General features: G+C 34.2%; 1 protein-coding gene across 1 annotated transcript in view; it reads right to left on the reverse strand.

Moving 5' to 3' along the window:
- The window catches only part of LOC132745249 (WASH complex subunit 4-like), a 73,879-nt gene that overhangs the window by 14,697 nt on the left and 31,901 nt on the right, over positions 1 to 27,281 (reverse strand). The window contains 14 exon segments of the mRNA XM_060734113.1: positions 345 to 408; positions 2,025 to 2,178; positions 5,700 to 5,808; positions 10,629 to 10,673; positions 11,344 to 11,433; positions 12,281 to 12,385; positions 14,637 to 14,711; positions 15,044 to 15,198; positions 16,703 to 16,871; positions 17,598 to 17,714; positions 18,617 to 18,722; positions 19,395 to 19,474; positions 20,780 to 20,841; positions 22,342 to 22,432. Coding sequence (XP_060590096.1) covers positions 345 to 408; positions 2,025 to 2,178; positions 5,700 to 5,808; positions 10,629 to 10,673; positions 11,344 to 11,433; positions 12,281 to 12,385; positions 14,637 to 14,711; positions 15,044 to 15,198; positions 16,703 to 16,871; positions 17,598 to 17,714; positions 18,617 to 18,722; positions 19,395 to 19,474; positions 20,780 to 20,841; positions 22,342 to 22,432 — 1,422 coding nt within the window.

The following is a 27,281-nucleotide window of genomic DNA, read 5'->3' on the forward strand; positions in this document are numbered from 1 at the left end:
CAGGATACATAGCTACATGCTAGTATACACAGTTTACATAACTAAGTTTTAAAGAAATCCATTTTGTATTGTTGTAAGAGAAGCATTAACAAATTGGTATTAAAATTGTTTTGTAAAGTCAGTGCAATCATATTGACCGGGGACAAGCACTGACTCCATGATAACCCTTTAAAATTTGTTTACAGGCATATAGTAAGTTTTAATGAAATCCATTTTGTAATGAGTTACATTCATGAGATTTAACCAACAGTAGACAGACTGACCAAGGGACAAACTGACTCCAGTATATCCCCTTCAAACTTTGTTTGTCACAGTTATCATTAACATAGGAAATTTAGGACTACCTTGAAATATTCAGTTCCTTCAGCAAAGTTCTTAGCTAAGTTAGTGATGACATTATCCAGATTCCTGAAAATTATAAATAACTTTTATATGAATACAAATTTCTTATGAGCATTATTATGTTAAATTTAAGACTATCACAATCACTAGCACTCCTACAAATAGTTTTTTTAGAGGTTATTTGATGAATTTACAATTTCAGTATTGAGAAATACGCTAAGTGCAATCCTATACATTAATACAAGCACTGATGGCATAATAGCGAAATAGATGACCTTTAATAAGCTAAATTGACAGCTTGCTCACTCAAAACAGATTACATTTGGTGTGTCAATTTTGTTTGCAACTGCATGGTTTTATAAAATATTTGTCTGCTAAGGAATGCTATACTGTGCTCCTCTTAGTTCACGGTACTTAACACTTTAAGACAGTAAAGAACACAAACAATAAACTTACACTATAAAAACTGTCATAAACTGTATCATTTAGTCATTTTTCTGCTATATGACACAAGGAAACAACAATATATTCAATCAAAATTAGTTTTAATTTGTCAGATGTAAACCGTGTGTCGGCCATTTTGAAAACAGTATGTCATCATTTACCTCGCGGTAATGGTGTTTTATTTCAGTTTTTTCATGTTTCAGTTAAAATTTCTTTAAGTTATTTTGCATAATTTTAAATATTAAAAGTATTTTTACATTGTAACTCAAAATTTATTTTTTCAACAAACATGAACATTTAGAAAATAATGATTGTTTCAGACGTATGCACAAATTTAATGGACTATTGTTGTTTTTGCAGAAGTTTGTAAAATGTTGTTCAGTTTTACGTAAAAATCTATAGATTTAAATTATTTTGCACAAAAACTTTGTTGTTAATGTGTTTGAATAAAATATGTCAATTCTGACCAATTATAACAATGGTCACATGAAAATATGCCAATACCGTGAGATAAATGATGACGCGGAATTAGTGATGTTGAGTATACATTGTAATTTTCTTCAATAATGTTCAGAATATTTAAATGAGTATCCCTATAAAAGTCTGTATCAACAATGTGATAACATGCATAACTTTTGCAGGGAACCACAAGGTGATATGCCAAATATATGTGTATATATGCTTTAGTAGTGGTCTACAATAAGCTGCTTCTTACCAAATCTCTAAGCTCTGTGTTATGGAGCAGATATTTAAGGTTTTACCTATATGAATCTATGTAAAATCATGTGACCCCAGGCATGGCCAATTTTTACCCCAGGGTCATGATTGAACAAAGTTAGTAAATGCTAATAGACAATCCTACAATCTAACTGCTGGGCATTGTAGAACCAAATTAACCCTTTGGTGAGGCCAAATTTGACTAAAAGATTAATATTTGAACATACAAGGATAGAGTTCATTTAGAAGATGCTACACATCAAATATCAAAGCTGTAGGTGAAGTTTAAGAAAATTGCTCTTTTCAATTTTATTTTTAATCTTCTGTGCCAAAGATAAGCTATGGACTGGAACCATTGGAATATAATGTACTATGAAGAGCTACATCAAATTTGGCTGTGTTGTTTTCTAGCATGTGGTAGATGTTATATGAATGTGTTGTAGATGACAGTGAGTCAGTGATAGCTAATACTATCACTGTAACCACTTGGCCACAATAGTCAATTTTCAAATATCTCTTACTTAGCAGCAGTTTGGCATTCCTGTGACAGTCCCTCTTCTTGACACAGTTTCTCAAAGTTTTCTATATCTTCAAGGTCAGGTATAAATCTGATAGCATTACTACAACAGTGTAGTCCACCAGAACGTATCATTCGAATATATCCCATGGCATTACCTGTGGAAGGAACAAGGAAAATCATATAGACAAACTCTGAATTCACAAAATTAATACAACTAGAAACAGTAAAGTCAGTCTGCTTTAGAATTCTGTTGTGAGAGACAAAAACATTTACTTAAAGATATTTATCCATAGGTTAAATAAAACTCAAAAGGTTAAAATACTGCTTTATGAATAACAGGATTGAAGCGAACTTCAACACTAAACAAGTTATTTTTGCCAAAAAATCTTAAAATGAAATTAAACAAGAATGTGTTTTGTAAACACAAATTAACCCTGGGAAATAACTCATTGAACTGGCAAATGCTGACAATGCACATTTTAACTTAGTACTAATAATTCCTGTAAAGTTTGGATGAATTAAAACAGTAGTTTTTAAGGAGTAGTCCGGACAAGTTTTGAGACTGACATTCAGACAGACGGATGTGCAACCAAATTGGAATAAAGGGCGATTTCTATTGTTACTTTCTTTTGTCTAATAGAGGGCCATCTATTGCTATGGAATGAACTCAATTGTTCTCTTTTGTTCTGCTCACAGTTAGATGGCCCCCTATCCCTATTCAAAGGTGCAGACAGACTGAGAGACCTAAAAGAAGCAATCCATATAAGTTGTGGCTACTTTGCAGCATGTATCAGCTTCTGTTTAGCTGGCAACACAAAACAAGAGGGCCATGATGGCCCTGAGGTCCCTCACCTGTACATAGGCCCCTCCAACCCCCACCCCCCCCCAACGTTGCAGGGCCAATTTAACCCAAGGGCTTTTATTTGCACAAACTTGGTAGACACCCATAAGAAGATGTTTCATGCTAAACATCTAAGCTCTAGCTCATTGGGCTTTTTAAAAGAAGATTTTTTTTAAGTTTTTACTATACACATATAGTTAAAAACAATGACACCCCTGGGGCCGGGCCAGTTTTGACCCCAGGGCTTTTATTTGAACAAACCTTGTAGACACTTACTAGAAGATGTTTCATGCTTAATATCTAAACTCTAGCTATTTGGGTTTTTTCAAAGAAGATTTTAAGTTTTTGCTATACACATATAAAGAAAATCAATGACCCCCGGGGCGTGGCCAATTTTGACCCCAGGTCTTTTATTTGAACAAACTTTGTAGACACTCACTAAAAGATGTTTCATGCTTAATATCTTAACTCTAGCTATTTGGGTTTTTTCAAAGAAGATTTTTTAAGTTTTTGCTATACACATATAAGGAAAATCAATGACCCCCGGGGCTGTGCCAATTTTGACCCCAGGGCTTTTATTTGAACAAACTTGGTAGACACCTATTAGAACATGTTTGTTGCTAAATATCTTAGCCATAGCTCTTTGAGTTTTTTAAAAGAAGATTTTTTAAGTTTTTACTATATGCATATAGGGAAAATCAATGACCCCCCAGGGCGGGGCCAATTTTGACCCCAGGGCTTTTATTTGAACAAACTTGGTAAACACTTATTAGAACATGTTTCATGCTAAATATCTTAGCTCTAACTCTTTTGGTTCTTTAAGAGAAGATTTTTTAAGTTTTTACTATATGCATATAGGGAAAATAAATGACCCCCTGGGGCGCGGCCAATCTTGACCCGAGGGCTTTTATTTGAACAAACTTGGTAGACACCTATTAGAACATGTTTGATGCTAAATATCTTAGCCATAGCTCTTTGAGTTCTTTAAAAGAAGATTTTTTAAGTTTTTACTATATGCATTTAGGGAAAATCAATGACCCCCCGGGGCGGGGCCAATTTTGACCCCAGGGCTTTTATTTGAACAAACTTGGTAGACACCCATTAGAACATGTTTCATGCTAAATATCTTAGCTCTAGCTCTTTTGGTTCTTTAAAAGAAGATTTTTTAAGTTTTTACTATATGCATATAGGGAAAATCAATGACCCCCCGGGGCAGGGACAATTTTGACCCAAGGGCTTTTATTTGAACAAACTTGGTAGACACCCATTAGAACATGTTTCATGCTAAATATCTTAGCTCTAACACTTTTGGTTCTTTAAAAGAAGATTTTTTAAGTTTTTACTATATGCATATAGGGAAAATCAATGACCCCCAGGGCGGGGCCAATTTTGACCCAAGGGCTTTTATTTGAACAAACTTGGTAGACACCTATTAGAACATGTTTGATGCTCAATATCTTAGCCATAGCTCTTTGAGTTCTTTAAAAGAAGATTTTTTAAGTTTTTACTATATGCATATAGGGGAAAATCAATGACCCCCGGGGGCAGGGCCAATTTTGACCCCAGGGCTTTTATTTGAACAAACTTGGTAGACACCCATTAGATCATGTTTCATGATAAATATCTTAGCTCTAGCTCCTTGGGTTCTTTAAAAGAAGATTTTTTAAGTTTTTACTATATGCATATAGGGAAAATCAATGACCCCCCGGGGCGGGGCCAATTTTGACCCCAGGGCTTTTATTTGAACAAACTTGGTAGACACTCACTAGAAGATGTTTCATGCCAAATATCTAAGCTCTAGCTCTTATGTTTTTTTAAAAGAAGATATTTAAAGTTTTTTCTTTCGGTTGCCATGGCAACCAGAGTTCTGCATGGAATTAAATTCTTTGAACAATTTTTAAAGGTGACCACCAAAGGAACATGAAATTGGCTTAGTGGTTTATGAGGAGATGTCATTTAAAGTAAAAGTTTACGGACGGACGACGGACGGACGGACGATGGACGGACGGACGAAAAGTGATCACAAAAGCTCACCCTGTCACTTTGTGACAGGTGAGCTAAAAACAAAAACACTGCGAAGGCAGGGCAATATATGCCGAAAGTAAGTTTGTTTGAGTAATCAAAAATAATCTTTCAATTAGGGTAGAGACCCAATCAAGAAACTTGTATGAAAAATGTTTTGATCTCAGGAAGCCCAAACCTCTCATTGTAAGTAAATTTCTGCCAAAAAATTTTACTTTATTTCTATCAGTTCAAAAGATACAGAGTGGACACAAAATTTTGAAATTTATATAAAATGACTAAGTGTGATCTTGACCAGAGGAAGGTCAAACGGGACACAAAACCTGCTAACATGGATGGACAGACAACCAGGTGCAAAACATTATTATAACATTATGTGTCAACAATTTTTTGGGTGAATAAAAATCAGGCCAAAACACCTTTTTTATTCAAGGCCATAACTAAAGTTAATAATATTTAAGCATTTAAACATTAGCAATACTAGTCAAAACAGCATTACCGGTAGATTTATTTATTGTTACCAAGCCTGTAACTGCCACCAATCATCAGTCCAAATGAAAGGATATAACAGCAGGTGTAAAATATATGTTACAAGAAGTCTATGTAACTTAAGTGACCCAAGGGAGGTCAATTCTTTGACCCAAAATGCATGCCTTTGATCCACTTTTGTTGAAGAAACTATACTAATAGTCTACTCATCACCTGATGTAGAGCTTGTAGAGTTTAAATCCAGAATAACTTAGTTTAGAGGTAGATACTGTAACCATTAAGCCGCCTCTCCCCTGATAATTAAAGAAGCATTACATCATTTACCTATTTGTGTTATAAGTGTTCTAAACTGATCCAGGTAGCTCTCCCCATCAGGGGTTAGACCCAACTTCCTTATACCTTTGTTAAACTTTTCTGCTCTTTCATATGGGTACTGAAACAAATAAAATTCAAAGAAAATGTATTGCAAATAACTCTGCATATGTTCTCAATTTTGTTACATTCAACAAATTTACCATGCTAATAAATATTTGTATAAGACTGCACATAACATAGATTGTAATGTAGATTTGATGATGTGCACAATTTCTGATAATTCATACATTACTTTTACAAAGTAAACAATGATGTATTATAAATTTCATATCTTTAGAGCATCCAACAATGTTTCAAGCATTTTCATCAATAACCTCCAAGTATTGTCTCTCACTCCAAATGGGTCTTTCAACCACAAAAAAAAAAAATGATTTAGTGGTGTGAAACATAAATGCTCATGTCAGAGCAAATAATTGCATGAAGCTTCATCATATCTTTCCATGTATAAGATTTTTTTATATGAAACAATAATAAACACGTTGCAAACCAAAGCTCTAAACAACAAAACAATAACCAGAAATATGTCCATAGGGCACGGATGCCCCCCCCACACTCCTCTATTTTGTCAGTTTACTGACGTACAGCAGAACAGTACGAGAGATAGAGATAAAGAAAATTTTACATGACTCCCCCTACCCAAAGTGGTTGGGGCATAAAAACAACATCCAATAATTATCTTGATTTTTTCCAAGGAAAGTCAAATCTCAATTTCATATCCTAATGTATGCTTAAAAGAAAATAAAAACAAGCAAAACACCAGATGCACAACTACCCATGCTGACCAACAGACCTGTAAAGTGTCATGACTCTAAGTCAAATACTTTTTTTGAGTTATGCAAAACACAAGTTGAAAATTTCAAATCTGTTATTAAGCCAAGGGTAAATGAAAATCCACAAGCAACCCCCCCACCCCACCCCCCCACCAACAAGTGAATATCTACACATGCTGGCCAACATTCTTGTTAAGTTTCATGACTCAAAGTCAAATACTTTTTGGGCTGACCGCTGTGCCCGACACAAATTGAAAATTGATGCTGAGTCAAGGGCAATAACTCTTAACAAAACTGAATAAATCCACACGAAAAACCCCAGGTGCACAGCTTCACATGCTGATCAAAATTCCTGTAGTAAAGTTTGTGATTGTAGCTCAAGCACTTTTTACTCTTTTTACCAAGTCAAGGGCAATTACTCTACAAATTCTGAATAAATATACAGGTTTGAACAAGCAACCCCCAGGTGCACAACTGGATATGCTGACAAACCTTTCTGTAAAGTTTCATGACTAGGTAAAAAAAATTTTGGGCCATTTGCAACACAAGATGAAAATTATTACTTAGTCAAGGGCAATAACTCGAGTAACGCGAGTACCTCCAAGTGATGGTTTTGTAATATTTTGCCTTAAATACAGCAAAATTATGGGTAATAAGTTTGCCTGCTGTTCATTAGAGGTTATTTTGGTTCCCCGTCCTCTTATATTTGGAGCACGCCAGGAATCAGTACTGGCAGGTAACCTGCACTGTTGTTTACCAAAGCAGACTGGGAAACAGTTTTTCTTGTCTCCTGTCTCATTATGGTTCCCATTCAACTTGATATTTGGATCCCCATGCTAATAACCATAAATAGGCAAACTTAAGTTTTCCCAAAACTTAAATCTTAGCGTGTTCATGATCGTTTGATTAATTAATCGTAAAGTACATAAAATTTTGACTGATTCAAGTATATAGTACATTTTTTGATAAATTACTGACAAAAAAATTACCATTACATGCAACTTATTAATAAAATAAAGAAAATAGAAATAGACATCAATGTCCTGTTTCATGATATCCTTTTCCCGAAATGAAATTATTTATCCCGAAATTGGATTTAAAGTGAATATATGTTCTCTGACAGGCAGATTCAATTTAGATAGCATATTTAACATGATATGACCGTATTTTTTGAAAGAAAATATAGTGTATGGTAGTGTTGAGGGAATTGTAAGGCCTAAAGTGTGCAGTTCTAAATGTATTGTAGTCATAAAATGTGTAGTAAAAAATGTGCAGCCACCGATGGGTTTAAATATGGTCATAATAATAAAATGTATTAGATCTATAAATTCTTTCAAAGAGCTCACTTTGAGGTTGTGCCTTATTCATATTATATAATAATATAATATTTTCAACCACATACCAAAACTCTGGGCCATGTACTTTCAGACAAGAAGATTTTTGAAATTTGCTTTTTTAAAATCCCTTTTCTGGCCCTGTGACATACTTATACAAATGGCCAGACCAATATGACCACCTGAGGATTATTCCTCTGTTGTTTGGTTAATATCTAGTCATTGGCTTTGATGATTTTGTTTTAAAAATTTGTTCAAGTCGAACAAAGCATAACTAAGTACAGTCTAACTTGCCCATGCGACCACGTGTATTAAGGGACTTTTGCTCAACGCAACCAGCGACCGCTAATTAGTCAGCTCATTGAGATCAATCTTTTTATCAAACAACCAATTTACATGTCAAGTAATTGTGTTTTTAGAGAACGCCACCTCGTAATGTCACAAGTGTCAACAATCAAAACACAACATATAAATGTGTGTAAAACTCTATTTCCCAAACCGTTTTAGCATATGCAAATGAAGTTAAGTATACGCCTGACGTGTATTATCCAATATTCTAACACGACACGCATTTTTCCCTATTGAACATAGAAGAACTGAAAGTGTGTGTTATTATGCTATAAAATCACTGTTTGACGTTCTATATTTAGACATGTGACGTAATCATTATACACGTGACCACTAAAAATGTGACACGCTGACAATAAGTACGGAAACAAATCAGACGCAATTTAGCTAATTATCATGTACAGCAGGATTTATTTATTGATGTCGTGTTAGAATCGAAATAATATATCGAAATCAATGATTTTATTGCTTGATAACATCACTGTTTGTCGGTCGGATGCGCATCATTATATCACTCGGGCTACGCCCTCGTGATATAATTCCCCGCATCCGAACTCCAAACAGTGATGTTATTGAGCATTTGAGATATATTATTTCTTAAGTATCGATTAAACAATGCAACGCTCCGCCCCTACTTAGATGGTGTATACGCTTGACTTGTTGATATTTAGACTACATTGAATTGACCTTGAACTTGATCAGCAATTAAATAAATTGTTACAATTAGATGTAGTTTGTTTATTTCAATTTATTAAACAAGAGGGCCATGATGGCCCGAGGTCGCTCACCTGTATATAGGCCCCCAAAGCAGGGCCAGTTTAAACCCCAGGGCTTTATTTGAACAAACTTGGAATTAAGACACCCATTAGAAGGTGTTTCATGATGTTAAGTTTTTGCTATACACATATAAGGAAAAACAATGACCTCCCCCCCCCCCCCCGACAGAGTTAATTTTAACCCAACGGCTTTTATTTGAACAAACTTGGTAGACACTTATTAGAAGATGTTTCATGCTTAATATCTAAACTTTAGCTATTTGGGTTTTTTCAAAGAAGATTTTTTAAGTTTTTGCTATACACATATAAGGAAATCAATGACCCCTGGGGCGGGTCCAATTTTGACCCCAGGGCTTTAATTGGAACAAACTTAGTAGACACCCATTAGAGCATGTTTCATGCTAAATATCTTAGCTCTAGCTCTTTGAGTTCTTTAAAAGAAGATTTTTTAAGTTTTTACTATATGCATATAGGGAAAATCAATGACCCCCCTGGTGCGGGGCCAATTTTGACCCCAGGGCTTTTATTTGAACAAACTTGGTAGACACTCACTAGAAGATGTTTCATGCTAAATATCTTAGCTCTAGCTCTTTGGGTTCTTTAAAAGAAGATTTTTTAAGTTTTTACTATATGCATATAGGGAAAATCAATGACCCCCTGGGGCGGGGCCAATTTTGACCCCAGGGCTTTTATTTGAACAAACTTGGTAGACACTCATTAGAAGATGTTTCATGCCAAATATCTAAGCTCTAGCTCTTTGGGTTCTTTAAAAGAAGATTTTTTAAGTTTTTACTATATGCATATAGGGAAAATCAATGACCCCCTGGGGCGGGGCCAATTTTGACCCCAGGGCTTTTATTTGAACAAACTTGGTAGACACTCATTAGAAGATGTTTCATGCCAAATATCTAAGCTCTAGCTCTTTGGGTTCTTTAAAAGAAGATATTTTAAGTTTTTTCTTTCGGTTGCCATGGCAACCAGAGTTCTGCATGGAATTAAATTCTTTGAACAATTTTTAAAGGTGACCGCCAAAGGAACATTCCTGTGAAGTTTGGATGAAATTGGCTTAGTGGTTTATGAGGAGATGTCATTTGAAGCAAAAGTTTACGGACGGACGGACGCCGGACGAAAAGCGATCACAAGAGCTCACCCTGTCACTTTGTGACAGGTGAGCTAAAAATGCACAACATAAAACATCTTCACTTATTAGTGTTTTTGTGTTGGAGACAGCTAAAAACAGCGGAGAAGTTGAAAAATTCTTGAAAAATGTCAAACATGTACGTAATGGATCAAAACTGTTTTGTCAATAAATATCAGAAAGTTATTTTTTACATTAGCATCCGTTTAGATTATCAGAGCGTTATATAAATAAGGTTGAAAAACATTCCTACCGCAAAAGAAAGATGTCATTTATAAATTTTGACTTTTATATCATGCTTTGTCTTCAGAGACCGTTTCATTAAGCGACCATTTTGGGTGTTTCCCTTGCGCGGTCGCTTACTACACGTTTGACTGTAATAAACGGAGGGGATCATAATAGCTTACCATAAGAACGCTGTGCTCAGGTAAGCTTAAAAAATGTAGTCATTGTAATAGACAATAGAAACATAATATCCCTCAAGTTTAGTTTCTAGTAAGTGTATATCCTACCTTTTGATCTGTCTGCATATGGTTTTCTTTGAAAAACTTCCAGTCCTGTGAATAAATAGTATTTTATATAAAGCACATGGTTTTAAAGATTAATCCAAAGTCAACTATTTTTTGGAAGGTAACACAAAGAAGCTTTAAGCTATTGCTTAAAATACTTTACATATGTATTATGTTAAGTTTTTGAGGAGAGGTGCGTACAAGTTTTGTGACAGACGGATGGACAGACGGACGTACAGACGGATGGATGTGTGACCAAAATGAGATAAACAGCCATTTCTGTTGTCATTTTCTTTTGTTAAATAAATAGCCATTGGCACCTTCCTCTTTTGATACGAAATGAACTCTTATTGTTCGCTTTTGTTCTGTTTACAGTTAAATGACCCCCTATTCGGAAGTGAGACTTAGACAATGGATAAGTGATCCCCATATGTCATCGCTACTGTGAAAGCTACACGTTAAAAATGTGGCCATATTAAAATTGCGATGCAGTTTGCAAGATGTCTATGGTTATTTAAGTGAATTCTGTTTTTCATTACAACCAGTAACTGTTAACAAAAGATGATAACTATATCTATACCCCACTCCCAAATATAAATGTGTAGTGTGGCTAGTCCTTGAATTATTTTATTGACTGTGTCATATCATTACTTTATTGAATTGAATGAAAATTTAAAATCAATATTTATTTGTAAATAACAAAAATCAAAAAGCATACCTTAATAAGCCTGGATTTGATATGTTCATCATACATAAACTGTGAAAAAATGAAGAACTTCTTCCTCAAATACTGGTATGTGAAGTTAACCTGGAAACCATGATATGAGTTTGGTTACACAATTTCTTTATTCAAACATTGAACATTGAAAAACAAGCATATATGTTGAATTGATATCCCAAACTGAATGATAAAATCAATTAAATGAAGCCTTTTAAAATCAAATAACAAAGTTGTCAGTGGTTGCATTTAAAATAAGTGCAAAAGTGTACTTCTGCAAAAACTAGCTTCTGGGTAAGACTCAAGTATTAGCCAATGCTTGTCATGTATTTTAACGCATAGTTTAATCCTTATTTGCATGTATGAGTACAGATATTACAGGTAATAAAGAATACAGGTACAGGTGATTACATTAGATACAATTGAACCAAGTCTTGTCACCAGAGTGTGGTCATATTTTCGGGTTTTTGTATTTTCTGATCAAAGATCAGTAAATACAAAGCTGACATTCAATTTCTGACACAGCGGTTTAACGACAAACCTAACAGCAAGTAGTTTTCAAAACAGCTTAAAACTAGCGATTTAAAAGAAAGAAATATTTTTTATTTTGTTATAAAGAAACCATTGCTTGTGCCATGCTTTTCACATGCTAGTGTCCTGCTTACCATGAGGGAATGTTGTATACCAGACAAAGTGCCATCACAATAGCTTACCATGAGCACTATGTGCCCAGGTCAGCTAAAAATATGTAAATATGACAAAACATGCCGTAGTTATCACTTTGTGCTTCAGACCAATTTAATTTTAGTTTCAAATTGAAATAACTATTTCACCTCAACAATTCGTACCAAAGTAAACCAACCAGAATTTAGGTTTCTCATTCATTTTTTTCTCACCTTTGACTAATTACAAGCTGTAAATGATATATATTACTTACAGTAGTATTCATTATACCAGTTCCATGAGTTCTGATGGAGTTTGCTATATGTCTAATGTTGATGGTGTTTAAATGTTTATTGTTGCTCGATCTCTCCACAAATATCTACAAGATCAAATACCATTTTAAGAAACTAGTAATGTTAACTCCTCCAAGGAATTCTTCAAAAGACAGGCTACAAGTAAAATACTAATACACTGTAACACATGTATATTATAATTATTGCTCAGACATTTTTAGATAGATATATATTGTAATAAGGACACAGTGAAATATAATAATAGTTTAACATGGGGTTTTATTTAAGTTGACTTGACTGAACTGTGCCTTCTCTTTGTTTCTGAATTTTGACTTTCTAGATTTCCATAAAACAATATTAGAATAGATCTACTGGGATCCTACATATTTACCGGACAATCAGTTTACCGGACAAAATCTATTTCTGTAAGATAAGGCTTTATTTTTTGCTTTGATTCAAAAATCATATAGTCTGAATCGTACACACACTTTCTATTTCAAAGTAAATAACAACAAAACCACTCTCAGGTAAATATTGTTGATTCAGTTCTTTATCGACTAACATGCCCTTTTGTTTACTAGTTAATTCATGACCTGGTCATGCGGGGGAATAATATGTTCTGCGCAGGCCCGAATATGGAGACCCTTAATGGGGTTTTTAGATAGGTTTTACTTTCAATTCTTTTCAACGTTACCTCAAGAGACAATCTTAACATATTTCAATGATAAAAAGTTATTTTAAATTAAGTCTAAACAGTATCTCGTTGTTGTCTTTTACAAAGAAGTGCAAATTAATAAACATATAAGGAAACGGGTAATGCCCATGGGAGGAAACTTTACATGAAATATAAATGAAATAGATTCTATGGCTTTTGTAACATGCTACATGATGATCAAAAGGGGACTGTAGAACAGAATTCCATTTTAATATTAAAATGTTTCATACGTTTTAAGGATCATAAAGGATCAATACGTTAATTGAGTTAATAGTGTTAATTTCAGATACACCCTATATATTGGCCTCTTCACAACAGGCATGGCTGCCGAATCTATTTCTAGTGACATACTGGGTTTTTCAAATTTCAATAGTCGTAGTTTCCTTGCTGATTGTTTAGAATTAATTTCAATTCACGACTTCAAATATTTTTGAAACCACCGTCCGGTAAATTGAGTTGTTTACACGATTTTTTCCTCTTATAATGCCCTACTTTAAAGACACATTTCTACGGTCGAATGTTTAATTCCATGTTTGATAAAGGAATGTTTACGTGCATTAAGAACCAAAAATTAATTTGGGTAAAATTTCATTCTTTTTTATTATTTTAAATAAAGGTTACAAATAAAAGACTTCATATTTTGTCCGGCAATACGTAGGATCCCAGTAATGAAACAGTTTATTTATATTTTAATTTATAGTTCTTAATATTGGTTTTAATGTCACTGTTTAATAGTATTTCAGTAAAATAATGGTGACAGTGACTGCCTACATTTCTATATGGATCACAGTTGTAGTGTAAATTATTTCATACAAAATGTTTATTTCAAAGTGTAATTATGAATGTGTATCTTGCCCAAGACTCAAAAGATCAATAACTTTAATATCATTAGACCTTCACTCTTACCTACCAAGCAAAGCTGATGGGCTTAACTTTTTCTAAGTTTTGAAAGTAATGTAGCACATTTACAATTTATTTAATATCATCAAAGTATACCCTATATCAGGGGGTTTTTTTGCGAGTATCTAATTTTTGCTATATTGGCATGCAATAAATATCACAAAAAATAGATTCGCTAAATTAACTACAATTTATTATGGGGATTTCACAAGTTTCTTGACTTTTTTTTTTAACTTAAGTTTAGTGATATATATTTTACATTGTGATACATACAAATCAATTTATCAATTTTCAATATTCATGGTTGTTTAGTTATAAATGGATTTTTTTTGTGTATATTTTTTTAGTGACATAGACATACATGTCATAACGTCCCAGACATCCAGGATTGTCACGGAAATCAGGTGTCTTTCAGGGAGGTGTCCCGGAGATGATTTATGTCTTGGTAAAAAAAAAAATCTAAAATAATCTACTTTGCAGCAAGAAATTTTACATTTTTATGTAATCTTATTGTTATTTACAAGAAATATCCATCATACATGATGTAATTTATAGAACACCTCTATCATACATGATGTTATTTATAGAACACCTCTATCATACATGATGATATTTAAAGAACACCTCTATCATACATGATGTTATTTATAGAACACCTCTATCATACATGATGACATTTACATGAAATACCCATCATACATAATGATATAATTTATACATACCTGGTTATTGAGATTGTAAAGATACTTGGAGACAAACACATGGATATTTCTCATGATCTCCAGCACATCTAACCCCTGTTATATAAATATACATCAGTATTAGTCAATTTTTAAAGTATTGGAAGTAATACAGAACATGTAGTTTGATAAAGCTCACATGTCCAACACCTAGGAAAAGGCATTCCAACAGCCAAATATTAAAGTTAATCAAATTATATAGTAAGTTTTTCAAAGTACTCCAGCTTGCATAAGAGTATGGCAGGATTTGAACACAGGTCTTCCTGATATTCGTGATCCAGCTCAGGTGAACTAAAAAAATGAAAGTAAGATGCAGACATCCAAGCCCTGAATAGGATTGCTCTTAAATGGTATATTGTAAATAGTTGAGCTAAATACAAGCTTCTAACCTGTTCTAGTGTTTGACTAGGCAGGTGAGTGTCTACTAAAGTTAGACCATATTTCTGTTCTGCCATGTTCTTCATTTCACCATAAGTTTTCCAGTCATGTAAGGCCACAGTAGTCAGATTATAAAATGTCTTGTTCAAGTAATGCTCCACATATGCTGAAATAAGGTATAAAAGCATACTTTACCACCAAGAAGGGTTAAGCAGAGGAACCATGACCTTGACTTGCATCAAAGGCACAGTTACTATAAAAAGTGTATTTCAATCATATAGAAACTTTAACAAAAATTTTCTCATATTCTCAGTTATTCCCAATTATTAAAAAAAAATCTGTGAATGAATGACATAAATATGAATTGACATAACCATCAATGACGTATTTTGACATTGTATAACCATCATCTTTAAAACTGCCCACCTGGCCTTTCAATGTTACAAGTTTTCCTAATGTGCCACAGAAATAGGCCTTGCTATTTGAAAATCCATTCAATGATGACAGAACTGATGACTGGATATAACCACTGATGTACTTTAATGAAACTATAAACCTAAGCTACAAACTCATAACAAATTGTTTTAAAGAACCATATCTTTAAACCGAGCTATAAAATCTGTCACTGAATGACAAAAAGACATGGACCAGACATGACTATCAATGCAATGTCATATCATGACTTCTTACATTCAAATCCTTAATAATCCTTAAGTATATACTTGACCTTTGGGCTTCTTAGCTAAAAATATCATCTTAATAAGCTGAATATTTATGCATAATTATTGCATAATTATAAATCAAAGTCCATCCATAAAAGAAGACAATCTATTCACTATTGTAAAGTTTGTCATACAAGTGTGACCTTGACCTTTGAACTTGATACTCGACCCCTATGTCCGACACATCATCATGTCTTACACATTTACGCAAAATCATTTTAAAATCCATCCTGTAATGGCAGAATTGTTGACCAGACACAACCATTAATACACTTTATTGAAAAATTCATATCATGACTTTAGAATACAAGTGTGACCATGGGCATGATTTATGCTTGCAAAAAGTTGTCATTATGTCAAACACATTTAGGCATAATAATTTCTAAATCTATCCAGGAATGACAGAATTGTTGACGCAACACAAACATGGGTGTACTTTTACAAAAATTCATACTTTTCATTCATGACTTTTGATTTACAAGTGCGACCTTGACCTATGAGGTAGGGACCTGATTCCTGCTGGCAAGACATTGTCCTTATGTCCAACACATATACTCTATCTTTCTAGCCACATAAAGAAAACATAGTCACATAAGAGCCTAGGGAATGAATGACATCAAAGAAAAGAGACAAAGAGACAGTTACCTGACATTCCTGTAGCCACCTAAGTACCCAAATGTATGTACATGTCAGATGGACAGACGCCCAACCAAATTGGGATAAAGGGCCCCTTTCTTTTGTAATTTCCTTTTGTTTATTATAGGGCTATTGGTCCCTTGCTCTATTGTTATCTTTTGTTCTGTTTACAGTAAGATGGCCGCCTCCCTATTTTGTAAGGTGGACAGACATATGAAGGAGAAATTATAGCTATCTGTCATCGCTTCTCTGTACCAGGTGACACAAAAACAATAATATCATTTAGAGATATTTATTAATGTATTAAAATACCTTTTACATTGATATATCTGTCAAACAGTCTTATAGGTGTAAGTTTGAGTAGTTGGGAGAGATCTTTTAGTCCTACTTTAAATGGGTTTCTATCATCTAGCTGAAGGTGTAGATGTATATGTAGACGTAGATCGGTCTCTATACCCTGACATAGAGGCTCTAGCAGGTTCTAAAATAAACATCACAAAAGCTGCTTATTTTCTATGTAATATAACCTTAACATACTTCTTTATATTAAAGATGTTTCACTAATAAAATTAATGGCCAATATATAAAACATAACATTTTATAATGTTAACATATCACATTTATACATGAACAGTACAACTAATCTAGCGCAGGACAAAATATAACCAAGTGTTGAATGCAACATATTGCAAATTTATGGTGGTCATGATGATCCAATTTATTTTGACACATTGTCTACATATGGTGGAAATGTGTACTCGATGACCCGCCAACAATTATATTCCGTTAGTTGTTGTAACTTTAAACAACACAGGTCATAATGTAGGACACATGTTGTAATAGGTTAAAAATCAAAACATGGAGAAATATTCTGGGACTTTTTATTTCTGGGGTGCTGAAACTGACCACAGAATACGCAGAAATAAATTCACCACAGAAAAAAACCACTTATATGGTACTCAAGCTAAAAAGGTTAACCAATGGTGATGAGTTAGTAATGACAAAAGCGCTGATTTTTCTTTGTATTTCTTCATAAACTGGAACTATAAACAAAGCAATTAAGTTATATAAACACAAACACCTTTCCTTCTATATTAAATTATTGTTGTAGTCAAAACTTATAATTATTTTAATTATCCAACAAGACAATATTACATTAATTTTTTACATCAAAAATTAAGGTGAAATTGGGTATTTTTAATGATACCTCCTTTATCATGCTGTATATTTCTTCATTGTAGGAATCCAGTAGGTATTGTGGTGATGGCAGATGTCTCACATACATCATTGGTTGTACACTGTCACGTAATGCACCAACTATATACTGGGCAGAAAATAATTATTTATTTTTACATACATCAACAAGAGGGACATGATGACCCTACATTGCTCACCTAAGAGCCACTGATAGGAAAGGTCACAATTCTTCAAAGCAACAATCAGTAATCAAGTCAGTTTTGACTGAAGCCTCATAATTAAAAAAAAATCTATATGTATTTACATGTCTGCAAGAAAATGCTAGAGCTATTCCTATTGTGTGCAAATAACTTCAAAATTTTAGCTTCAATTGTGTCAAGATGTCATTCAGGAAATACCAATATTCTAACATGAGCTAGGGGTCATAAAAACAAATCTATCTGACAAATTTCAGGATATTTGGATCCAAGCAGAAGCGACTAGAGTGTTAACAAGATTTTTTGTATCTTGAGCCCCTGTGACCTAGTTTATGAGATTACCAATGTAAAAACTCATCTGAGTAATTACTGGGACAAATATCCTGATTAAGTTTGATGACAACTGAGTCAAAAATGTGACCGCTAGAGTGTTAAGGAACTAAGTTCGGATTGAGGATAGGTGACAGACATTCAATGGTCCAAATGCTCACCCTGAGCCAGTTAAGGTGAGCTAAATACCCTTTTACAAACCTCATATGGCAGTATTTCTGTGCATAGTTACAAGGATGGAAGCCCCAATGTTTACATGGTCACATTTTGACAAAAAAGATCTTAGTGATTTAAAATACCTACTGCTGAACTGACACTTAAATTTTGTCTGTTTGAACATCTGTGTATTTTGATACCAATGTTTAAAGAATGCAAGAGTAAAGAAGTGTTTATAACAAAAATACCGATACTTCTTTTGTACGAAACTTCTCACATGCCTGAACCATAAAAAGTTACAAAATGTTGAGCATTTACAGCAGATTAGCATTTACAGCAGACTTACATGTATTCTATGTGTATCTGTGACACTTTCAAACATTTCTGTCAAGTAAATTGGAATAATCACACGATGGAAATACAGAAAACTGCAGTCACATGATTTACGGACTCTGAAATATAGAATTTACTCCTTATATCATAAATTCATTTCATACATTTTAGATAAAGATATTTCAGATCATACAGATATAATGAAGCAAAAAATCAGAAGAAAATGCATGTACAGTTGACATTGTATTAAAAGACCACTCAAGGGACTACCAAACTGTGGTCTCTTAATAAAGTGGTCTCTCAATAGAATTCTGTACATGTACGTCTTTGTTTGTTTGTTTCATTTTACGCCTTTTCCCAACAGTATTTTAGTCATATAGGCGGGTAGTTTCCTAACCATCGTTCCTGGAGAGTTACACCAGTACTAGACTACCTTCCTCTGTGCTAAACTACCAAAGCATCTCCCAGGGATCGAACCCATGCCAGAGAGGTAACTGGATTAGAAGTCATCGACTCTAACCCCTCGACCACGGAGGCAGTCTGTGTAAACTAAACTAAACTAAATATCTGTTGCTATTGGCATAATTTTTATACACAGTATTACTTTAAACAGTAATAACATGGCTTAATAAAACATTGTTTACTCCTTATGGCCTCCTATCCCTATTTGGTAGTTCAATTGCTTTTTGCCCAGGGGTATAAAAATCAAGTTCAACTTGAAACATATTTTCATCACAAAACTGAAGTATGAACTATGTGTCATCTTACTTCAAATGAAGAAAATGGCTTACTTTTCTCTAAGGTCAGCTAGAATGTCGAGCTTTCTGAAATTATCATACAAACTGGCCAGTTCATCTTCTTTAAATGCCCTCTGAAATTATAAAGTTTTGCTTTAAAATCATTTTCTAAAGCATGGTTTATGACAGCATTTCAGTCTGTTACCGGATACAAGTTCTCCACATTGTCCTTTTATTGCATATCTGTCTAAAATGTTTAGGTGTTCATATGAGACTAGTAAGAACATGAAAGAAAGGTGTAGAGGGAAGGAACAGTTTTAAAGATCTACTAAAATGCAAACTCTGTCATGGTTCCTGCCCACACCAAATTTTTAAATTATCTGATCATTTGTGATTTTCTTACAGGATATCCTCTCAATTTATACTATCATTCAAAACATTTTCAACAAAATCCCTCATCTAGCTTATGAATTGTGTAATAGATAAAGAATGACTAATGAAGGACATGAAAAGGATGAAATCTGCAGATAAATCAATGAACCAGAACATATTTACTTGTATGCTCATCTCATTTTGATAGTAAAGCTTCATGGATGGTATAAATAGTCCAGACAGAACTTGAACTGCCACAGGACTAGCAAAGATATCCCTGCATGCCACTTTGTCTATAGGAATTCATTTTCACTTAACGTTTAGTCTTGCTAAAAATACATCATGATATTTTTGGCCAGGCTTTTTCTAAGGTCATCAACAAGATGCATGGAAGATAAACAATAAGTTGATGGGAGCAATAAGCAGTAAAGTAAGGAAGAACAAGAAAGTGCTTGTTAAACACAAATGTCCCAAGCCCAAATTCTTGTCAGTAAAAATTTTTCAAAAGAATGTTTACCCATTTACTCAGTTATTGACCTAAATTTCGCCAAAAGAACACAGTTATATAACTTGACAGCGTCATGACCTTTTGTTATTATGAAAAAGTTATGGGTAACATTACTTTTAGGATAGACCTTCAAGTTAACCAAACAGACGTTGACCTTCATTCATAAATGACCTTGACATTGAAGGTTAAATTATAGAAATATTCCTCTAGATTCCTCTAATCACAAAAGTATCTAAATGTAAGCTCAGACAGGCAGACAGACATATGACAGACAATAATGCTCTTAATCTCCATATGTCCTTCTATCCACATAGCAAGTAGCATCAATGTAGCTTTTGTATTTCTAAAGTTATGACTGGGGATGAAGGGTAATCCCACAGTTCCCTCTGTTTAAACTGGTAGGGGACTAAAAAAATCTCATAAATTAGACCACTTATAAGTATTCCTAGAAGAAAAACTATGTTGGTTGATCATGACAATGAAGTGAAGCAGTTTGTTGACAGTTCTAAAATGTAATAAATAAAGAGCTTAAAGATGACAAAGGGAGTGATTTCCTCACCACTTTGGAACAGGTTCCCAATGCAAGAGCAAGCCTAGCCACAAGTCTTCTTTCTTTTGTTGCTGCAAAGAAAAACATAGAGAAATTTACTAATCATATGGCTTAAATTAGATGATAATTCATATACAAAATTTAGCCTTAATCAGCAGAGCCATTAAATCTGTTTTCGCAAAATACAAAATCACGGTATGCTGTGTTAATGCTCCTCTGTAAAGACCAATCACCATCAGTTACCTATTTTCTTAAGTTAAAAAACATTGCTTGCAGGAAAATGTCCCTTGTCTTGTGCAACAAGTATTCAAAGATTCATATCAATATCTTTCATACTTTTCTACTATATAGGCAATTTTGACATAAACTCTAAGTTAACAAGACGGCCATTTTGGCCTTTAATCACTCACCTGAGTATATGGTACACATTTATAAAACATTTGTGTTAATAGACTAATAGCCCTTGTGAAAACAGGTAAACTGATGAGAGGTTAATGTGATTTTACTGTTATTTATTTTAGCATACAGTCAGACATGTTTTTATTTTTCAGACTATATGATTTTGGCAATTTTTGTGCAACTTGGACATAATTTGTGATTAAACTATTTAAAATTTGCTTTGCATATGAGACATCAAAGACATCTATTGTTATGAGAACAATAGACCAAACCCCATAATGTAGCTCTGGTTTGTACGGACAGACAGACGGACAGACAGACGGCAGAGAAGTGATCCCTATATGTCGCCACTACTCCGTAGAGGCGACACAAAAATGACATCTATGACAAGCCTGCTATTAGACCAGCTGATGATTTAAGGATTAGTATGACTTGGAGGCTCAAATAAAAGTTTGTGGAGGTCAGTGACCAATAGGTGAATATTATTTTTCTCAATCTGCATGCATAGGTGGGCATTCTTGGGGCTTTGCAAAAGTTAAATGGAATTATTTCCATGTCTCATTTGTACCAAGTTTCTTAACAAAAGGTAACAAGATATGTCTAACAAACACATATCACCTTGACTCATACTATTGGTAATTTTGTTATATAAACATGGCATATATGGGTACATGGAAGTGTTCAACTAACTTTGAAACTTGAAAGTCTTGCCATACAATAGTTATAAATCTGAAACCACTTTTGCATTTGAGGTTACTGTGATCCTGACCTTTACCTAGAGACCCCAAAATCAATAAAGGTCATCTTCTAGTTATGACCAATCAACATTTGAAATATGGAGACTTTGTGATAAATAGTTTTTAAGATAATGAGCAGAAACCATGTGGTCTTACGACAGACAAACAGACCAACCAACATTCTTCGAAGGGGGGTATAATAATGTTATGTTACATGTTATGACCAACATTCCTGTAAAGTTCATGGCTCTAAATCAAATACTTTTTGAGCTACTCCTTCACAAATTGAAAATTGAAATTTTTTAATAAGTCAAGGGCAATAACTCTACAATTACTGAATTAATGACCGACTGCACAAATTGTAATCACCTTCAGCACATTGTGCTCAAATTGCTCAAAATAAGCTAAGCACTGACAAGTGAGAAGAAAACATACCTGGACCAGCCAAAGCTGTTTCTGCCAGAACCAAGGAAGACAAAACATCTAGCTTTCTCTCACTGTACTTTTTATCAGATGTAATACGTTTCTAAATAAATGAAGAAAACAAGAGGGCCATGATGGCCCTGAAATCGCTCACTTGTATATAGGCCCCCAGGGCGGGCCATTTTTAACCTCAGGGCCCTTATTTGAACAAAAATGGTAGACACCCATTAGAAGATGTTTCATGCTAAATATCTTAGCTCTAGCTCTTAGGGTTTTTTAAAAGAAGATTTTTTAAGGTTTTACTATATACATAAAGGGAAAAACAATGACCCCCGGGGGCTAGGCCAATTTTTACCCCAGGGATTTTATTGAAACTTGGTAGACACCCACTAGAAGATGTTTCATGCTTAATATCTAAGCTCTAGCTATTTGGGCTTTTTAAAAGAAGATTTTTTAAGTTTTTACTATACACAAATAAGGAAAATCAATGACCCCAGGGCAGGCCAATTTTGACCCCAGGGCATTTATTTGGTAGACACTGACTAGATGATGTTTCATGCCAAATATCTAAGCTCTAGCTCTTTCGGTTTTCTAAAAGAAGATATTTTAAGTTCTGCTTGGAATTAAATTAAATTCTTTGAACAATTTTTAAAAGTGACTACCAAAGGAACATTCCTGTGAAGTTTGGATGAAATTGGGTTAGAGGTTTATGAGGAGATGTCGTTTAAAGTAAAAGTTTACGGCCGGACGCCGGACGGACGAAAAGTGATCACAAAAGCTCACCATGTCACTTTGTGACAGGTGAACTAAAAAACAACAACATATGTTCATGAGCCTTTTAGTACTGAAAATGCTATTTAAAAAGTGTTTTAGTCAATAATATTTAGTTTGCCCAACAAATACACTGCATGTTTGTTTCATTGTTACTCATTAAACAATCATGATTATAATATCATCTATATACTTTTGTATGACAAAAACAAACCAGAGAAAAATCCACTATGATTTGTTTGTTTGTTTAGTTTTACAGCACAACAACACAATTCAGGTCATATGGTGCCGAAAAGGAAAGATGTTTTTGGCAATTGGGTTAAAATTAAAAGCAACATATGTAATTATTTTTGGTGTTTGGTTTAACTAAAAAAATCTTTAAATTAAAGTACTTCAGGTAAAAAATCATTAGAAAATATAAGAAAAATATTTCCAGACAAACTTTTTAAAGGGGCCCACTATTATTCGGGACAAAATTACTAAAAATTTAAAATACAAACAATACGCCTAAAAAAAAGTCCCAAACACTAAACTACAAACCAATGACTGGTAAAAATTGGTACATGATTGAAGTAAAATATTAGCGGGGATAAGTTTAAAAATTTTCTGAACAAATGGGGAAATTTCCCTTTTATGTTTTTTCTTACATATGAAAATAACATATTTTCGGGAAATAGTTTTCAAAAATTCTTTAAACCCATTTTTTCATATATGAAAACGTTTTTTTTTTGGGGAGATTTCCCCTTAGTTTAATTTTGTCCAGGGAAATCTGATAGATTTTTGGGCAAAATGCGGGTAATTTTTTTTTTTCCCTGTCTATTTGCTAGTTATTGGGAAAAGGGCCCATGAACAAATTTAATAATGATAATAATTTTTTTGGGAATAAATCAAAATAAAATTTTTCCCAAAAATTTTTTAAATGAAACCCAATTTAAAATTTTTAAATTTTAAATATCTTTATTGGTCGGGTTTTCAAATTTGTTTAGGATATGCGAAAGTGAAATCATGATAATTATTCTTTTAAAATTTTTAATTTAAAAATTGGTTATGCAAAAATGGGAGAAGTCATAGGTAGGGAACAGTAAAAACGGGCCAGCGACCAAAACCCTAAGGTCAGGGTATAGACACCCAAAACACAGAAAAACCAACCCAAAGGGTCAAGGTAAAAGATACCCAAAACAGTGGGACCAGCCCTTTTAAAGGTCAGGGTAAGAACCCAAACAGCGATGACCAAAACCTAAGGTCGGGGTATAGCACCCAAAACAGAGCCCGACCACCCCTAAGGTCAGTTATAGAAAGCCAAAACAGAAAGCCAGACCTAAGGTCAGGGTAAAGGACAGCCCAAACAGCAGACGACCAAACCTTAGGGGGGGTTTAATAGACACCCAAAAACAGCGACGATTTAACCTAAGGCCGTGTATAGACACCCAAAAAAAACGGGCAGACAAACCAGACCTAAGGTCGGGTTAAAACAACAGCCAAACAGCAGGACGTTAAGGTAAAGTGTATAAAAGCCAAAACCAGAAAACAAAAAGCCCTGGGAGGGTATAAAACGGAAAAAGGGATTAGACCTAAGGTAAGTGTATGGCCCCCGGCCCCAAAACAGCGACGCCCAGACCAAAGGTAAGTGAAATAGAGGGCCAAAATCAGAAAGAGGGACCAGACCAAAGGCCCGGGGAAATAGACAGGCCAAACACAGACGCCCCAAGCCCTAAGGTCAGGGTATAGACAGCCAAAGCAGCGGACGACTGCCCTAAGGCCCAGTGTATAGACACCAAAAAAAGCAGCCCGCCCAAGACCAAAAAGGTCAGGGTATAGACACCCAAATAAACCGAACCAAAACCAAAAGGTCGGGGTTAGACAGCAAAACGAAAGACGCCCAGACCTAAGATCGGGTTTTAAAAAACAGCCAAAACAGCAGACGACCGAATTAGGTCGGGGTTAGATGCCAAAAACGGGGAGCCCAAAATAAGGTCGGGGGTTAGACCACCCAAAACCCAGCAGACGACCAGACAAAGGGCCCAGCCTTACCCCCAAAAATACACCAAAAAACTTTCATTGAAATCATTTTAATCAAATTGTTATGAAATACTTCCCTTTGGGCAGCCCAAAAAGGGGGTTAAAGGGGAATTTGGAAAAACAAATTCTCTGTAAAAAATGGTTTAAACATTTTTTGGAGGGAAAAGGGTGTTTTTTGGTTTGAAAAGGTCGCCAAATGGGGGGTAAATTAAATGTATTATTTAACTTTATCTCTGTTTTTAAAAAAACGCAGGGGGTTTTTTTTTTTTCCCAGAAAAAGGGATGAAAAAGAGCACTAAAAAGCAGAGAAAATGTAAAAGTTAAAACTGTATTAACAGTCTTGTGTCCCCCTTGAAAAAGGTGACTATTGGGGGTTTTCCCTTTTGCCCGGGGGTGCGGCGTCGTCGGTGTCGTCGTCGGCGTCGTTGTCGGCCCTCCCCCAAAGTTTGGGCCGGAGCATAAATCAGTCATTATATAAAGGGCGGTTGACTTCAAAAATTGGGAAGGCATGCCCTTTTTCCAAAAATGACCCGAATGCAGTCCTAAAACCGGGGACCTTATTCTTATTTTTTAGTTATTTCCCTTTGTTTTTTTTATACTTTTTTTTTGGGCCGGCGGGGGATTTTTTTCCTTAAGTATAAAACTATGGACTTGAAAATTCATAGGATATAAAATCTATAAAAAAATTTCAAATGGGACAAGAACTGGTAACTTTTCTGCATTTCTTATTTTTTTGGGGTTATTGCCCCTTTTTTTTAAATTTTTATACTTTTTTTTTGTCCAGGCCATTTTCCCAAAAAGTATAAAAACTATGGGGCTTAAACTTCATAGGGGGATAGATCTTATTTAAAGAAGTGCAGGGGCACAGAAACTCGATCTGCAAAATTTTTTATTTTTTTTAGGTTTTTTGCCCCTTTTTTAATTTTCAAAATTTTTTTTTTTGTCTTTCCCTTTCTTTTTAAAAATATATTGTTCACAAGGCGACACATCCAAATCGTGGAGTTTTTAGTTTTTTTTGTGAAAAGATCCAAAGAAAATTTTTGTTTTTTTAAAATCTGTTCAGGCTGTCACCTTCTTCCCCAGACAAAAAGTATCAAATGTTCTATGTGTTCACTCCCAAATTCCCAAAACTTAAAAATTTAAATTTGTTCAGGTCCGCCCCAAACAAAGGTTTAGATGGGCCCAAAAAATCTGTCCTAATTTTCAAAGGATGATGGGCCCCTTTTTATTTCTTTACCTTATACATGCTTTAAGGCTTTGATTAATATTGTTAGCCAAAAAATGAAAAGAAGAAAAAAAACAAAGTCATTAAAAATGATATAAAAATGGGTTCATATCTGCACCCGAGATAGTGCAAAATAAACAAAGCTGTCCCCCTAGTTTTTGACCCCCCCATGACCCAAATTTTGAACTAGACTAAAAAACAAATTTTAAAAAACTTGCTGAAAATTTTCCCGTATATTTTGGGGTGTGTAAACAATTTTTTTTTCCCTGTTTGCACTTTGTCACCTTTTTTTTTTAAAACAACGTGAAACCCAACTTTAATTTGAGCTAAGGGGGAAAACCCCAAAAAACCAAACCCTTTTCCAAAACCCTTTTTTCAGGATTATAAGCTGAAAAAATTTCCCCTTAAAAATGTTTAACCCGTTTTTTCTCAGATGGTCATAAATTTAAAAAGAAACTAAAAAATTGCTTTATAAACCCTTTTGAAACCCAAAAATTTCCCAAATATTTGGAAAAAAAAAAGTAGCCAATAGAGTTTTTTACAAGATTTTTTCAAATTTTTTGGTCCTGTGACCAAAGTTTTCCCATCAAGATGATCAGGGTTCAAACTTGTCAAAGGGCAATTACTAGGAAAACCCATCCTGACCCAAATTTTTGTGACAAGGTCAAAAGAGTCACCATTTGGGAGTTTTAAAGGGAATTTAAGTGTGGATTGGGGACAAGTGGGACTTTAAAATTTGTATTTAAGAAGCTAACCCTGGCCAGTTAAGGTGAGCTAAATCCCTTTTTTACGGGACAATTGTAAGGTATTTTTGAAATTTTAAAAACTTTTTTGGGGGAATAATGGCCTTTTGATGTTTCAAATTTTAGGTTTAAAGAGGGAAATATTATTTAAATCTTTCATGTTTTTAAAAAATACAGGTCGGGGTGGGGGGGAA

Source organism: Ruditapes philippinarum, unplaced genomic scaffold, assembly GCF_026571515.1.
Source record: "Ruditapes philippinarum isolate M1 unplaced genomic scaffold, ASM2657151v2 ctg8_1_1_1_1, whole genome shotgun sequence".
Lineage (NCBI taxonomy): Eukaryota > Metazoa > Mollusca > Bivalvia > Venerida > Veneridae > Ruditapes > Ruditapes philippinarum.